Below are 15,967 nucleotides of genomic sequence, written 5' to 3' on the forward strand. Positions count from 1 at the left end.
CAAAGACGGAATTCTGAAATGATCTCAAATTACAGAGCCGTCTCCGAGACAGATAACCCCAGAACTATGATTTCTCAGCTGAAACTATTAAGATGATAAGAATGACCATCAAGAGATAGAGCAGTCTTTAGATTCTGGCTTTCATTTTAGTTACAACACAAGCATCGCTGGGGAAAGGTCAACAACCTGCATAGCAACTGAGCATTTACATTTAAAAAAGCTGCAAAAAAAATGGTAATTCACAAGGAAAACTTGAAAGAGACAATAACATAAGCAGAAGGATTAAGCAGGAAAACTTCCTAAAAGGGTAAGCCCTAAAATGTGATCACTATTTTTAAATAAAGAATTTCTCGTCCAAACTGAAGTTTGCTTTACTAATGTATCCTAGAAATTCATAAAAATTACATCACAATTTCTTCTAACCACGTGTTTGCCCCCTGAAAACCTATCTAGTGTAGCGATGTCTGTTGTCCCAGACATACAGAACTGTCCCATATTTCACGACCTACTTTCATATACAACAAAGGTTTCACTGCGATTCTCAACTGTCCCATTTATTTGAGGCTTGAATATCAAGCATAAAAATCCACATATGAGTTACTGTATGGACATCACTATTTTTACTGTGCCCTCTGTAATACTGTGACATGTAAATGCCAACAAGCTGAGAAATTCTTAAATCTGAGCCATCAATAGGTGAACATTTGCCAATGATTTGCTTATACTGCAGTCACAGCATTTATGAAGTATAGGGAGCTAGAAGCGTGAGACTAATGACCGGTACTGTACAAGACAAGTCACTGCACTGTTGTTGCTGGAGGGGGGGCCAGTACAATAGACCACTGTAGGTCGTGGTACAAGGGCCAAGACAAACCCCTTATACATTCAACTTACTAGAATGTCCTGTGCAAATGTTTGAACACATTTCTTTTAAGCCCTGAACAAGCTTATAGTGAAAATGTACAAGAACGAAGATTGTGACAGGATTCATAGGTTATGTATGTTTCAGCTATGGTAGGTGTTTCTAAACTGAAGAAAAATATCAGTAAATAAAATCATCAAATGACTAATTTAAGTGCCATTCCAAGAAAGATGGTTTACATGAGAGTAATACCAGTGGAGAGGTACTACAGCATATGCAGTATATGAATGAAAACTCAAGCCTGAAGCAATATGTAAAGTCCTATCTTCGGGGATATAACGGCATATAGTCTGTTGACAGTCAAATAATAATTTGGAGGAAACTAGCAAGCTTACTAACTGCTTTATGCTGGTTTCTTGTTTGGCTTATTCTGTGACACTGAAGATGGGGGAAACATGTTCCTTCATAATGTCGGCTGACTTTCAACAGACTACACAGCATTTCATGTCAGAAGACAGGACTCTTCACAATCACTCAATACGTATTTGTGCATTTTGTAATTAAGTGTAAACAGTCGATGTTGAGCTACTGAATGCCCTGATTCATTCCAATCTTTAATGTAAATTACGAGTTATAAGATTACCTTGAATCCTGCCAACATAAGAGAGACTTTGTGGGCAGCTGGGTAACTAGCAGACTTTATCTTGCACCATACTCATACTTGTTGGGTGCTACTGAGTAAGACTTGATAAAACAAGAAGTGCTGGCAGCACTAAATATAGCTGATAGCAAGATGGGTGCTTCTAATGTGCCCCAAAGTTTGCGTTTCACACAAATGAATGCACGAAAACAGCATTAAGTCTCAATCCATTGCCTTGAACATCTCTCCCAGACCCATTCCCAACAACATCCTCTATTTATTTCACTAAACCTTCTATTTATGATAATTCTCTATACATTCACCAGAAAGCTCCATTCCAAAAAATATATTATTTTATTTCAATAGCCTTTTTTCTGTAAGATGACAACTCCCATTCATTGTTAAAGTTTTGGTTGGTGTAATTTGGTACCAACAAGTTCAACATAAATATTTTAATATATATCAATTAAATTTATAATCATGATTCTCATCTTCCATTTTAAACATCCCACATTTTAAAAACTGAAATCCAGCATGCTTTACTCAGTGACAATGTTCACTGAAAACTGGTTCATTATATACTGAATCTTTACATACTGGTTAATTACTCATAGTCTGTTACCAGCTAATTATGCTAAAAATATATTTCACTGGTAATGAATCGTTCTAAGGCTGGTATGACTAAAGACTTTCTAAACCCAAACAAATCTTGCTAACTCAAATAAGAAAACAAGAGACTGGGGTGCTTTACTCCATGAACCACTCTCATTAGTGTTAACCTTGGTGACCAAGCCAAAGCATTATCTTAACTCTGCAGACATGAAGGAAGTGAAATTATGAGCAGTTGAAGCAGCAAAGTCAAACTTGGGAAGTTAAATATAAACAATATGACACAAAAGTATTAATTAAGTGAGCAGTTACATGACATCTGTTATATGCTCTTCAGATGAGAAATCCAAAGGAGTAAAATATACATAAACATACATAAAAATTTCAGTCCACATTCTTTTATCATTTAAAGCAGAAAATCTCTTTTAAGTGGTCACATGTGAAATAACTTTCACTATTTTAGTGTCATCTTCATTGCAACTCACTGCATATGTTTGAAACAAGACAAGAGAGAATGTATCAATGAGGGCTAGTTCATGGCCTTGATTCAGAAATGAATAATTTCCGATTCTAGATCCATCACTGTGAACTGGCCCTTCATCAACCAAGACAGAAATGGTTATGCAATTTTCCCATTCCTCATGCCTAAAATAAAGTAACAAAAAGCATTGGTGTACCAAGCATATGAGAATAAGGCAAAGCACCACTGGTGTAAAAGCCCCAATTTTAATTATTATCCCATTAAGGGGGGTCTCTTACCAGTAGTACCTATACAACTCCCAGTATATTTGTGGGCTGTTTGAAAAAACAAAAGAACATCACATGTCAGCAGTCATACTTGGATGAAGCAACACGTTAAAAAAGTAATGTATAGTGACAAGAGTGAAAAAACAAAAACAAAAAAAAAAGTTAATGATTTAATCAATCTATTTAATGAAGGCCAACTCTTGAATCATTGTCTGAAAAAGTACTCAGTGCCGGATAAGGCCAACAGAAGGTCTCTCAAATTTTGGAAACCTTATAGCTCTTGCTATGCCTCAAAACAATTCATGATGGTTACTATTTATTCTGAAACTTACGTCTCGCATTAAGTGAATAACTTAATTTCCTGGTCTGGACGTGGAAAAGAGAAAATCCTTGACCCTACGGTGATTCAAAATCTGACCCCTCAGTCATCGAGCCTGTAGCCAGTCACTATACCAACTACACACAGCAAACCATGATCAAACACGGACAATACAAAGAATCTCCTTTCTCAAGATAGACAGGCAGCACAAGATCAGCCACCTCCAAGAAAGACAATAGGAGAATTGACACGAACCGCATGGTTTATAAATTTTAATCTTAAACAACAAAGTTTTTAAGAAACTTTAAAAATTTTAATACCAGGAAGGCTGCTGTGACTGTGAAAAGTTGAACATTGTGTACATTGTGTATTTCAGACATTATATGTGTATGTATATGATTTAACACCTACTGTAATAGTAGTTTCTGGAAAAAGTATAGATGCCCTCTGAAGATGATCCATAGGGATCGAAACATGTAAGGGTGATGAGTTTTCAAGTGATAAAACTTAAATAGTCACACTGGAGAGTGTTATTTTTGTCTTTGTTCCTTCATTTAAGTTTCTCCCAAATTAACATTCAATTTCAATGATGACAGTGTTAAGTCTCCTCTGTTTAAGGTTTTCCTCGGTTTAAATGTTCATATCCACTACTCCATAAAGAAACCTAAAACGATTTCTGCTTGAAGAAAAACTGGCCCCAGTCCCGACTCACTTGCCACAACCTGAACACAGTCTGAGACTCTATGTTGTGAGAGGTTGGTATCTAACTGCTATAGCTACGACAAGGTTTTCAAAATTCTGAGTAAGCTCACACATTTCCTACCGCACAGGCTTCCAGTCTTACGTACTTTGATGTTCTTAATGTTACACTCAGGTAGTGTAAGTTTATAATAAATTCAATTTAGCCATAAATTAGGCGACCATTGCTGTCAGTGTCAACAGCTGCATGGAAAATTTTGCATCACACTGATATTCGCCATTCTACCAAAAAAATGAGTTTAAACAAAAGTTTCATATTTTTCAAAGATCTGTTACTGTACAGAGTATCCCATTTATTTTGATCACTTGAAACAAATCTCATATCTAATAAAATTTAAAAAATGTTTCAGATCAAGGTTGTTTCGTTTCAAGGCAGACATCAAGGTTACTAGCACTTTTCTAAATGACAGCCTCTTATTTGACAAATTTGAAACTATTTTCACAAAGTGTCATTCTCATTATAATAGAAGTCAAACAGTGGAAAGATAGGAAAGAATGAATACCTTGGTACTTTGAGCCAATAAAAGAAATTACAAAGGTGCTCAATGTGCTGGCCACTAAAGTTAATGCAGAGTTGCAACTGTTGGATGAATGACTTACCTTGGTCATTTAATTAGTTGCAAATCTGTGGCAGCACACATCAGTAACATGTTGCCACATATTTCCCAGCACTGTTGGAACATCCTGGCACACAATGCCCTTTGCAGTTCCCCATAAAAAAATCCACTGTTAGGTTAGGAGAATAAGCATGCCAAGTTCCACAAATAACTGAAGGATCAGAACATTCATCCATCCAATGGTTGCAACTCTGTATTGGCTTTCAACGGTCAGCATTGCAGGCAATCTTTGTAAATTCTTTTGTTGGCTCAAAAAACCAAGTTATCTGTTCAGGTTGATACTGTTGCAGTCTATGATAATCAGGATGGTACTCTGTGATAACAGTTTTGAACTTTTCAAATAAAAAATAGATTTCAAATTAAAGAGTGCTAGTGACCTTGAAATTTAAACAAAAATGTTATAAACAAATTGTATATAGTATTTTGCCCCTCAAAACCAAACCTTTGTCCTGAATTCTGTAATTTCAGCATCCTGTTGCAATTGTTCACATTAGCGTCCATTTGTCTATAATCCGTCTAAATTGCAACACTATTTATTTTACACTTCAACACGCTCTCTAACACTACATGTTTCGGCCTCAAAAGGCCATCTTCAGGTGTTTTTCTACAGATATTCAATTAAGATTGTGTCGAAACTGTGACACTGTTTCACTGTTCCAATTCATTTAAAAAAACCATACGCTGTAGTCTTCTTTTTAATTAAAATGAGATAAAATTCTTTTATAATTTGTTACTTATTGTTTTGCTTCACATAGGGTGTCGTCATTTCCGTAAAATATGTTTTCCTTGGTGTTCATCAACTCCACACGTTGAGGAAGAAACACAAACCAGGAGAAAATAACTAACATGAGGAACAAGCTGCCAAGGAAAACATCTTATATTTTACGGAAATGACGACACCCCCTCGTGGTGAGGGGGTTTGAGTATGCCAAGGACCCTGAGAGCTATACCAGCGGTAGCGTAGCTACTGGCAGGGCCTCCCTTGCTGGACAGGTCAAAGGGTAGGCATCAGACGAAGAGAGACACCGAAAACTGATGCCGGAAGCAGCGTCATCAGCAGCTACTTGAAGCACAGAGAAAATGATGCTCGAGATGGTTCAAGTTCGTATAGCAACAGGCGTGACCAGAGTGGTTTGAATGGCTGTTGTACTGCGATGTGGAAAGCAAATGGTAAAACTACCACATTATCACTTTTCCTGGATAGTCTCTTTCCAAAAACAGAAGATCGCATTAAGTGGAGAAACTGTTTTGGAAGAGGCTGTGGACCTGTCGTATGACAGATTACTGATGAATGAATAACGACACCCTGAGTGCAACAAAACAATAAGTAACAAATTATAAAAGAATTTTATCTCATTTTAATTAAAAAGAAGACTACAGCATGTGGGTTTTTAAAATCAATTGGAACAGTGAAACAGTGTAGCAGTTTCGACACAATCTCAATTGAATATCTGTAGAAAAACACCTGAAGATGGCCTTTTGAGGCTGAAACATGTAGTGTTAGAGTGTATTGAAGTGTAAAATAAACAGTGTTGCAATTTAGACGGATTATAGACAAATGGACGCTTTGTCCTGAACTTTTTTATTCAAAGCTAAATAAGAGATTTCAATAGATCGAGATAAATGGGACACATGTATATAATTTCACAAATTACAAGTTCACACACTGGCAATGTAGGAAACTGAAAAATATAATGCCAATGTGTTCTCCAGTGGGATAATGTTCATATCACATTTCGTGAATCATACCAAAATCTGCGAAAAGTCAATTGGTTCAAATTTTAAAGGGGGAAACAGACATAAAGGTGACTTCATAAGCCTACTATTTTCCCCTTAGAAAGGAAAATCAAAATATCCATTCTGTATTGTTTAAATTATTTTAATGACATATATAAATTATAGATTTTGTTCAATGTATTATCCAATTATCAGCTTAATTTCAAAGAAACGCTCTCCATGCCGAGAACAAAAACAAATAATGGTTAAATCTCACCGCGAGGAAAAAATGAACCCACTAGAACGAAATCCACATTATGGCACAGCAGCTGTAAGCTCCTTAGTCGCCCACCTTTATCCGGCACTGTATGTACTTTAACTTAATTACCATAAAATGGCATTTAATCAGTTTTCTCACAATTCTACTGTATTGGGTGTTTACAAATTAATACCAGTACAAAACCTATGTCTCTATCTTTATATGAAGGGCATTTCATACAAGTGAAAAATTACAGGGAACATGAATACAATACTTACTTTTCATCAGCAACTCTCTGGCATTCTTTCGAAAAATTCTCTAGAACAGATGGCATCATTCTATCAATTACACTCTTCAATCTGAAATCAATGCAATCATGTTAATAAATACATTTGGATAGAACATGTAACAGATTTATAACTATGTAGAAAGATTGTTTATGAGCGCAAAATCTCCTGAGAGAACTAGGATGATATGATACACAAATTAGACATCAGCTAGATGGCAGTGTAATAATAGGATCACGGAGAAAACACTTTCACTAGTGCATGCATGGCACTTTTACACTAGTGATGGTCTCAAAATCATGCAAACACTACAAAAGGTATCCAGTTAATATGCACATTTGTGAACCCATAATGCTGCTTTTGTCAAAGACAAGTTCCTCTCTGGTGAATACAGTGCAACCATAACAGAACATTTATTACTTATAATACAAACTTAATTATGGTCAAAAAAATCGTTGCCATCGATTTTATAACATTATGCATGTGGAAAAACCTCACATAAAATTGAGGGTTCTCCCTGGCACTTTCATCACAAAGAGGGATTCCTAACTGGAAGCAACTTTGTTCCATAAATTTTTTACTTTAATTGTATTTGGAGATTTGCTTCGTTAGCTTACTTACAGTTGGTGGGCCATAAAGGTACCATTAACACACCCTGTGTGCCATTCTCTTGACTAAAGGAAAGAATTCTAGAATCTGAGTCTGTCTGTATGAACAAAGAATTCACAACCTTAAGGCATAAGTGTGACGTGCATACACAGAGCCATTCTAATAAGCGATTGAAAAACACCGGCCAACTTCTCAAAATGTCACAATCACAGATAGGAGATGACATTTTCAGGACTGCATTTAGTTTTAGACCATGTCAGTATTTATGGACAGGTTGGAATGCCAAGAAAGCCTGATGGCCATCTTAAGGACTGCATTAACATATGGAACAACTTGTATATGATCTCTCCTCCTTACAACTACATTTGTTACTGAGGCCAAAGGTCACAGTAACATTGGCATGACCACACAAGTGCACTGCATTGCAATGAATCCACTGTGGACACTTCAAAGTTGAGATACTTCTTCAAAAATTAATATTATTTTGTTGGACGTGCATATTTCTTTTCTTCAAGCAAATTCCACGAAGGTGCACATGGTACTGAAGTAAACACAGTATAAAAAGCATACTTACTTCGTCATTGGCTCATAAATTTTATCTTCTTCAGTTTTAATCAGAAGTTTCTTGGCCCTCTTAATGAGGGTGTCCTTCGTGCAAGGGAGGTAAGCTGCCAAATGGCCATACACAGCTTGGCGACCACTGCATGGCAAAGCTCGACATTTGTGCTCCACCCTTCAAAGAAATTAACCAAAATATTGTACACAGACACCTCCAACTGTCATAAAGGTATTACTAACTTAAACTATGCCAACAGCACTCACAAGCATGAACATCTGATGCTTACTATCCTGTACATGTGTTCATCTATACAGATAGCATATTGCTACAGACTGAAGTATGAATATTATCTAACACTTGAGGTTTACATGGCGGTGACTATGAAGACTGTCATCTTCTGGGATGTGGCGCCATGTAGATATTGTATAAACCAACTGTAACTGTACGCATCCTTCACGGAAAGTCTTATTTGTTTGTAAGTAACGGTTAAGTTTAGCTGTAGAAATGAGATGCCCCGGAGGGATCATGGTCCTCTGAACTGGCCTTTTGTTGCGAGGGACAGAAGGGAGGTTGGTGAGTCCATTGCATTCAAGGGGGAGTAGGTATACCTTCTTTAGTCCGTGCCTGTGGGGGTGGAGGACCTGTGGATCGAAGCTTCGAGAAGCTTCGAGGTGTGCAGACCGGAAGGGGTCCGTGTATTTGGTCATGAAGCCCTCCCAGTGGAAAGTTCGAGATGGCTAAGAACGTGGTTTCTGGAAGCAGCAGAGGGGGTAAGGAGTTAGTTAGTGAGTAGAAGCCGGGGAGTGAGGGAGTAGAAGCCAGGGAGTGAGGGTGTTCATGTGGAACCTGTGCTAGGGGGTTAACCGATCGAGCCCGCATCCAAAAAACGACGTAAGCGAGCCAACACCCATGTACCCCTGGGATATAAGACTCATTCCGCTGAATTTAGTCAAGGCATACACCCTGTGGAAGTAAAGCGTGTGGGGACGGGTGTACAACGTTTCAGCGGAACATAACGCCTTTTTTCCTTCTACCCTGAAGATAGAGGCGATACAGTCCTCCGAAACGTCGGTTTATATAGTATTTACATGGCACCACATCCCAGAATATGGCATTCTTCATATGACCATTATCACTCACATCTATGAGCAGAATTTCTAGAAAGTATTATGCCTGTCTTCCTGTAAATGCATTCATCTCTACTGAGAGACCAGCATAATGCCGTGAATGAAATCAATCACTGCACATATTTTCAACTATGAGTAATACAGATTTCCATAAAAACTCAAATAAGAGATGTGACTATCTAATTTATAATTGCAACAATAAACAGAGACTATTTAGTTACTACATTAACATGCATACAGATCAGACCCTTTTAAGATATAAAATTTTGTTGTTTCATATTATATATATTGTCACGTGTTGGGTGTATAACGCAACAAATAACTTCACGCCTTGTTGGTTATAGCGAATTTATTCCACTCACTCTTACAATCACACAATTTACAATCTGGCAATTACCGCCATCGGCAGTATCACAAATACTAGACTGCAAATGCCAGACTACAACTGAAAGGTTGACTGCCTGGATAACTCGTAACTTGAGAACTGTGAACTCGTAATTCAAGAACTAACTGTGAACAGTTTTCGCTGCTCCTTATTTAGCCTCGTTCCGAACAACACAGAAAACAGCCACGTAAGAGGCACCACTCTTGTCTGGCGCCATGTTGCTATCAACGCTGTTGGGAGGTGTCTCTTGCAACCACTGTTTACCCGCGTTGCATAGCGACCAGCATGCTGGGACTCGGCTCGCTTCAGCTCCGCTCGGCACGTCACCACTCCCGGGGTGGGGTGGGGGTCCAGCTAGCGCGACACGTCACACTATATATATACACCTCTGTGGTCTAGTGGTCAGAGTTCCTGCCTACAGATCCAGACAACCCGGGTTCAATTCTCGGCACTACCAGATTTTCTGAGAAGTAGTGGGTCTGGAACGGGGTCCACTCAGCCTTGTGAGGATAATTGAGGAGCTGTTTCGAGGAAATAGAGGCTCTGGTTAGAAAACCGAAATTAACGGCCATGGGGATCCACTGCGCTGACCACGCAACGCCCTCTATCCGCAAAAGTTGGCACTAACTTCACTGACAAGCAGCGGTCCTCAGTTGGTATAGTTCATTGCAGACTACAGGCCACGGAGTTTGTTTTATTTATATATATTGTGACATGTTGACCCCTACCTCCCCAGCTGCACGTAGCTGTAACATAGCGCTTGCGTAATAGGCGAGTAATCACCCCACATCCTGGTAGCTAGGCAACGCGCAACATGCGGTGACGTCACCGAGGGATATCGCGGTTACTAGGCAGCCGTCAACAACTCCGGACAGCGTGGCTAGCAACAAGGCACCAGGCGACAACTGTCCGATCGAGGCTACATAAGGAGCAGCGAAGGCTATTCACAGTCAGTTGAAACATAGCAGCCTGCGAGTGTGCGATAACTAAGAAGTCAGCGAGCGGAAGACTTACTGTGTGCTTTCAAGACATAGTGAGTGCTGTAGTACAGTTATACTCGGAGTGTGTATTTCAGGGAGACTTGTATAGCTCCCGCGTTATTAATACTTGAAGACTCTTGAAGACAGTGTTAAGAGATTTTGTTGTAGGGTTTGTAAACTGTGGAAACCCGTAACGTTGTGATAATTAAGTGTAGCCGATAGTTGTAGATTGTTAAATAAACCAATTAACCATCTCTACGGCGTCTTCAGTAACGAAACACGTTACAATATATACATAAGGTAAGGGTGACAGGGAGACAGTGTGGAGAGAGGTGGGTAAGGTTAATGGCACACCTCCCTGTGGAAGCTTCCAACTTCACACACACAACCACACACAAACCTGTTAGCTTCTAGACTGTTCTCTAATAAGCAGCCTGTACTAACAGCCACAATGTTCCAGAATGACTACAATGGAATATAAGTGTGTGGAATCAGTAAGCTGGTTAATCTTGGCCAGGAAACAGTACAGTGCAGATGTGTGGGTAGACAGGAAAAGAAGTGTGTACTATGAAACGCAAGCAGTAAGTTCTATGCTGGCAGTGACAAGGCAAATGCAAGAAGACAGTGCAGTACTGTTGAATGAAATAGTAGTGAACTAGATAAAACTGGTGTCGAGACCATGACAAACTGAAAACGGCCCCTCCGAAACAAGATAAATGTTACAAGAAATACTTATCACAAAGTGCTGCTGCAAATCTCATATTTTCTAACTGTATCACATACACGGAAGCAGTTCCAGAATATCTGAATATCAACTAACAAACCTGTGAGAAAAAGCATGCCAAGACACATATGGTCCCATGATGAATATGAAAGGTTTATAAAATACACATTCTTTTCAATATTCTACTAATGTCTCAAAGTAGAGGTGTTTAATGAGAAATGTGCCCATGATAAGGTCAAATACACGTTACAGAATAACTTCATATATTTTCTTACTTGAGAAGCATATTGTTGACCTCGGTGGAAAAAAATTTGCACTTGCCCTCTGCTGACGATTCAGCTGCCCGCCTCTTCAATGCCACAAGCAATTCTTTCAAATCCTCCTGCAAATGATCTGGAAGTTTCACTTCTTCATTTGCAGAGGCTTTCTCCTTGTCCTCCACATCCTGACTGTCTTCAGAGTCTGTAGTGATTAGTGAACCTTCAAACAGAAACATCATTTTTTAATCTAACAAATTCGGAACACAAAGTGGTCAGTAAACAGTGAAGGTACCATTTCACTGCACAGTACTAACACAGAGAGGATTTTGAGAATACTGTATCAAACAAACAGAAAAAGGGGGGGCTGTTCATCTCGGTTTTCCAGACCAGAGCCACTATTTCCTCGAAATAGCTCCTCATTCCAGAGCCCATTCCAGACCCACTACTTCACAGAAAATCTGGCAGTGCCCAGAATCAAACCCGGGACCTCTGGATATGTAGCCAAGAACTCTGGCCGCTAGACCACAGAATGCTATATCAATATTCGTTAATACAGAATACAGCTTTATCTTAATCCAGGCTCCAGAAATATGCTCATAACTAATGACTGGTACCCTCTTTCATGAAAATACCCGTACCATAATTTTTATGCACGATATTGAATTGCAATAAAACACAATTTTATGATGTACAAACATAGTACCTACTGGTATTATCCTACTAAAATTTTGCAGTTTATTATTAAATATGTTAAGTGCATTTTAAGCTACATAAATAATAAAAAATGTAGTATATAAGTGAATAGATTCTGTCTCACCTACAAAGGCAGCTGGCAACACCAAAATCATTTTTCTGAGGACATGACACAATGCGCTTCAGCCTAACCTAAGTTTATATAATCTGTAAGATCCAAGCAATCAATTTTATGTAATTATTTCACAAGTATAAGACTTAGGAAGTAATACAGTGTATTCCGCATAAAGTGGATCCAGATTTCATATACCAAAATTGAAGATATTTCAGTAGCATCATGCAGCTAAAATATTAACCACTCATGCTTGACTTATGCTCAGTTCACAATGGTTCCTATATTATCATCCACTATGTTTAAAGCCCTACACTTTCACTTGAGAAATAAACAGCCATTAGGGAAAAAATTAAGAAAATACCCCACTGTTATGATTATTGTATATAAGATCACCATTTCTATTCCAAAAATCGTGATCTCCTTCCAACATTGTCCCTCTGACAAGTGACCTCAGATCACACACACTACCCTCGCAATTCATACCTGACTTTGAGATGGAACTTCCGCTATCTTTGCTTGTATCATCCTCTCGAGCCGCACTCACCACTGACTCAATGATATCAGTGATGGATGTGTTACATGGTTTTGTGACAGAGGCAGGATTCAGTGCAGCTGACTTCTTCTGTTCTGGTGATAATTGCACACCTGCAAGAATAATGCAATATACAGGCAACAGAAAATTAACCTCATGATCCTGATCACATAACAGTATACAGCCCACTAACGTAACAACAATTTAAGAGTACGACTGCATGTTTCTTCAACAGTTTGCAATTATTCAGCTGGTTAAGACGTCTGGTGTTACTGAACATAAATATCTGAACCTCATCCTGAATCTGTCTCTAATCAGAACATATAAAGGTCTGTTTCTTTAAGATCCAATTTAATATTATCTTTTGCTTTATCCCAGTGTCTCCCAAATACTAATCTACCCATGAGACTTTCCAATCAAAAGATTGTATATAATGTACCCCTTTCCAATGTACTATATGTCCCAGTCATTTCATTCTTCTCATTGTAAGCACCCTAACAATACCAACAGACAAGTACAAGTCATAACAAAATTTCTAATTACAGTAGAACTTGGTTATAACGTCATCAAAGGGACCTAAAAATAGTGTCGTTATAAACGAATGTCGTAACCGACATGGGCACTTCCACAGTAGCCTTATGTTAGTCACGTAAAAATCTACCAAAAACAGAGTTAAAATGTTGCATTTTTTTAGTGAAATACGTAGTTAAGTACAGACTAACGTAACATAAACGTGGAATTGCCCAAATGTGTAATATCAAAGACATATTACAGCGCTTTTCACTGACAATACACACAATATTTCACGAATCACTTTAACTTTCTCTTCAATGCTTAAAACTTTCCTTTTCATTGCCATGTTTTCGCTGCTGCACTTCTCTGGGTTTAGGCAGGAACACTATAGGGTAAGTAGACAATGTGAGGTCCTGTTAGACGAGATTCTAGGAAAGGAATGCAGTTAACAACCTGCCGCGTCCTCTTGCCCTATTCACGCAGTCCCACCACACACCCTTTTTTTCGCATAAAACCCATGCTCCTCTTGCAGCCCGCAGTCGTATTCTTCCAGGACAGTCACGTCAGCAAGTAGAGAAAGTGAGGGTGGGCAGACACATCGAACTTTCCCACGATATCAGAGAAATTCAGGAATGAAAATGACGTTACATAAGAGGTTGATGCATTTGTGCATGTCATACTAAGCAAGGTATAAAAACAGTTGCTTTATGAGGAATTAGTTCGTACCATTGAATATTTGACGCAATAGACAAGGTGTCGCAGAAACTGATGTTGCTATAACCAAGTTTTACTGTACATAATATTCTCCAGACCGCCTCTGTGGTCTAGTGGTCAGAGCTCCTGGTTACAGATCCAGAGGTCTGGGTTCGATTCACAGGGCTACCATATTTTCTGAGAAGTAGTGGGTCTGGAACGGGGTCCACTCAGCCTCATGAGGATAATTGAGGAGCTATTTCAATGAAATAGTGGCTCCGGTCTAGAAAACCGAAATTAACGGCCATAGGAATTCACTGTTCTAACCACGTGACACCCTCTATCCATAGAAGTTGGCACTAACTTCGCCGACAAGTAGCGGTCGCTTGGTCGGTATAGTTCACTTGCAGATTACAGGCCACGAGTTTGTTTGTTGTTTTTGTTCATAATATTCTCCATTCCTATGTTACTTCATCACCATTAGGTACAAATATTCTAGTCTGTTCTTATATACCATCAATCTGGTCTTCTTTCAGTGAAAATGAAACCAACATTAATCCAAAAGAGAAATTGTGTGTGTAATAGACCATATCAAAAATAGCTTTCTTATTAAAATAAGCATACAATTTAACATATAAATATTTTTAAATCTCTGGGCTAAAAATACTTCAGAATCTATAATGGTCCAGAGTAAATCTGGTATGAATAGCTCATGGGTGAATATGTACCATACATAATCTCCAGGGACTTAATCTCTTAAATAAGAATAAACACTAGTTGCCCACAATGTTAAAAGTGAAACACTGACTCACAGCAATACTAGGTGTTACTAGAAGTCAGCTCATTAAAGATCCTTAGCTTTTTTTAATAATTAATTTCTGAACTGATCATGTAGAGAGCATCAAGTGGTACTATGACTGGGAGTGAAACAAAGTAGGAAGAAGCAATCATGATGTATTTTAAGGAACTTTAATAGCATTTGTATGGATGAACTGATGAATACTATGAAAAAACTCCATCAGAACACACCAACGCCAATAACTGAATACAAAGCAGAAATGCTAATTGCTCAGTCAATGTCTTCAGCAAGAGACACGTGATCCTATGCAAAGAGAACTGACATTCAGTAAATTAAAATTTGGAACAATTAAGAATTATAAAAACACATACCAGATGCTGTTCCCAACTCTAAGGACTCTCGTTTCTCCCTCAGCAAATCCTTCACTGTAACAGATTTCTTCTTAACCAAATCATCAATGGCACGTTTCTTTTTCTTCTTAAGAATTTCCCGGTCATGTGACAGAAGCTTCCTCTTCTTAAGCAGTTCGTCCTTCTGTTCCACTGCCTGCAGTTTCGGTTTCTAAAAGCCAACAAACATGGCCCAAATCAATTAACCAAATACACAAACAGTTCAATCACATGAAAACTCCAGTGAACGAACAGTTTGCCTCATTTATTTAGCATATCAATTCAATTTCAGCAGATTCAACATGTAATCAGAACTTTTACTCTGATTCATAATTCGTAGAAACTGTCTCCTGCATTATGCATTTACTATCTTGGAAGACGCTTGTTGCCCTGTTGACACCTTTCCCCAACATCATTATTCTAGGCGAGTACGAGGCAGTATGAATAATATGAAGTCTCACCTTTCTTAATGCTAACTTAACCTTCAAGTGGTGCACTCGTTTTCATAAATGAGGACATGATGATCGACGCATCATCTTTTATTGCTAGTGGGGTGAGACTAAGTCCCTTGTACTGTGGCCACTTCTGGCCTATTGTACGTGCCCCAGATAATAGGTGAGGGTGACTGTGGAGCAATTGGTGGAATGAAGATTGGCAGGGGAAACCGAAGTACTCGGAGAAAACCTGCCCCCGAGCCACTTTGTCCACCACAAATCCCACTTGACCAGACCCGGGGTCGAATCCGGGCCGTCACGGTGGGAAGCCAGCGACTAA

The 15,967-nt window shown here is 38.7% G+C and overlaps 1 protein-coding gene across 2 annotated transcripts in view; it reads right to left on the minus strand.

Moving 5' to 3' along the window:
• LOC111863239 (ubinuclein-1) overlaps positions 1 to 15,967 on the minus strand; it is a 53,637-nt gene that overhangs the window by 16,305 nt on the left and 21,365 nt on the right. The window contains exons 6-11 of one of the 2 annotated variants that reach the window (XM_023849362.1): positions 15,176 to 15,365; positions 12,751 to 12,912; positions 11,475 to 11,679; positions 7,999 to 8,157; positions 6,807 to 6,887; positions 2,871 to 2,906 (exon numbers count right to left, since the gene is read on the minus strand). In XM_023849362.1, coding sequence (XP_023705130.1) covers positions 2,871 to 2,906; positions 6,807 to 6,887; positions 7,999 to 8,157; positions 11,475 to 11,679; positions 12,751 to 12,912; positions 15,176 to 15,365 — 833 coding nt within the window. The remainder of the gene's footprint in view (positions 1 to 2,870; positions 2,907 to 6,806; positions 6,888 to 7,998; positions 8,158 to 11,474; positions 11,680 to 12,750; positions 12,913 to 15,175; positions 15,366 to 15,967) is intronic. The other variant, XM_023849363.1, reaches the window with a different exon arrangement.

The sequence above is a fragment of the Cryptotermes secundus genome, unplaced genomic scaffold (assembly GCF_002891405.2).
Source record: "Cryptotermes secundus unplaced genomic scaffold, Csec_1.0 scaffold688, whole genome shotgun sequence".
Taxonomy (NCBI): domain Eukaryota; kingdom Metazoa; phylum Arthropoda; class Insecta; order Blattodea; family Kalotermitidae; genus Cryptotermes; species Cryptotermes secundus.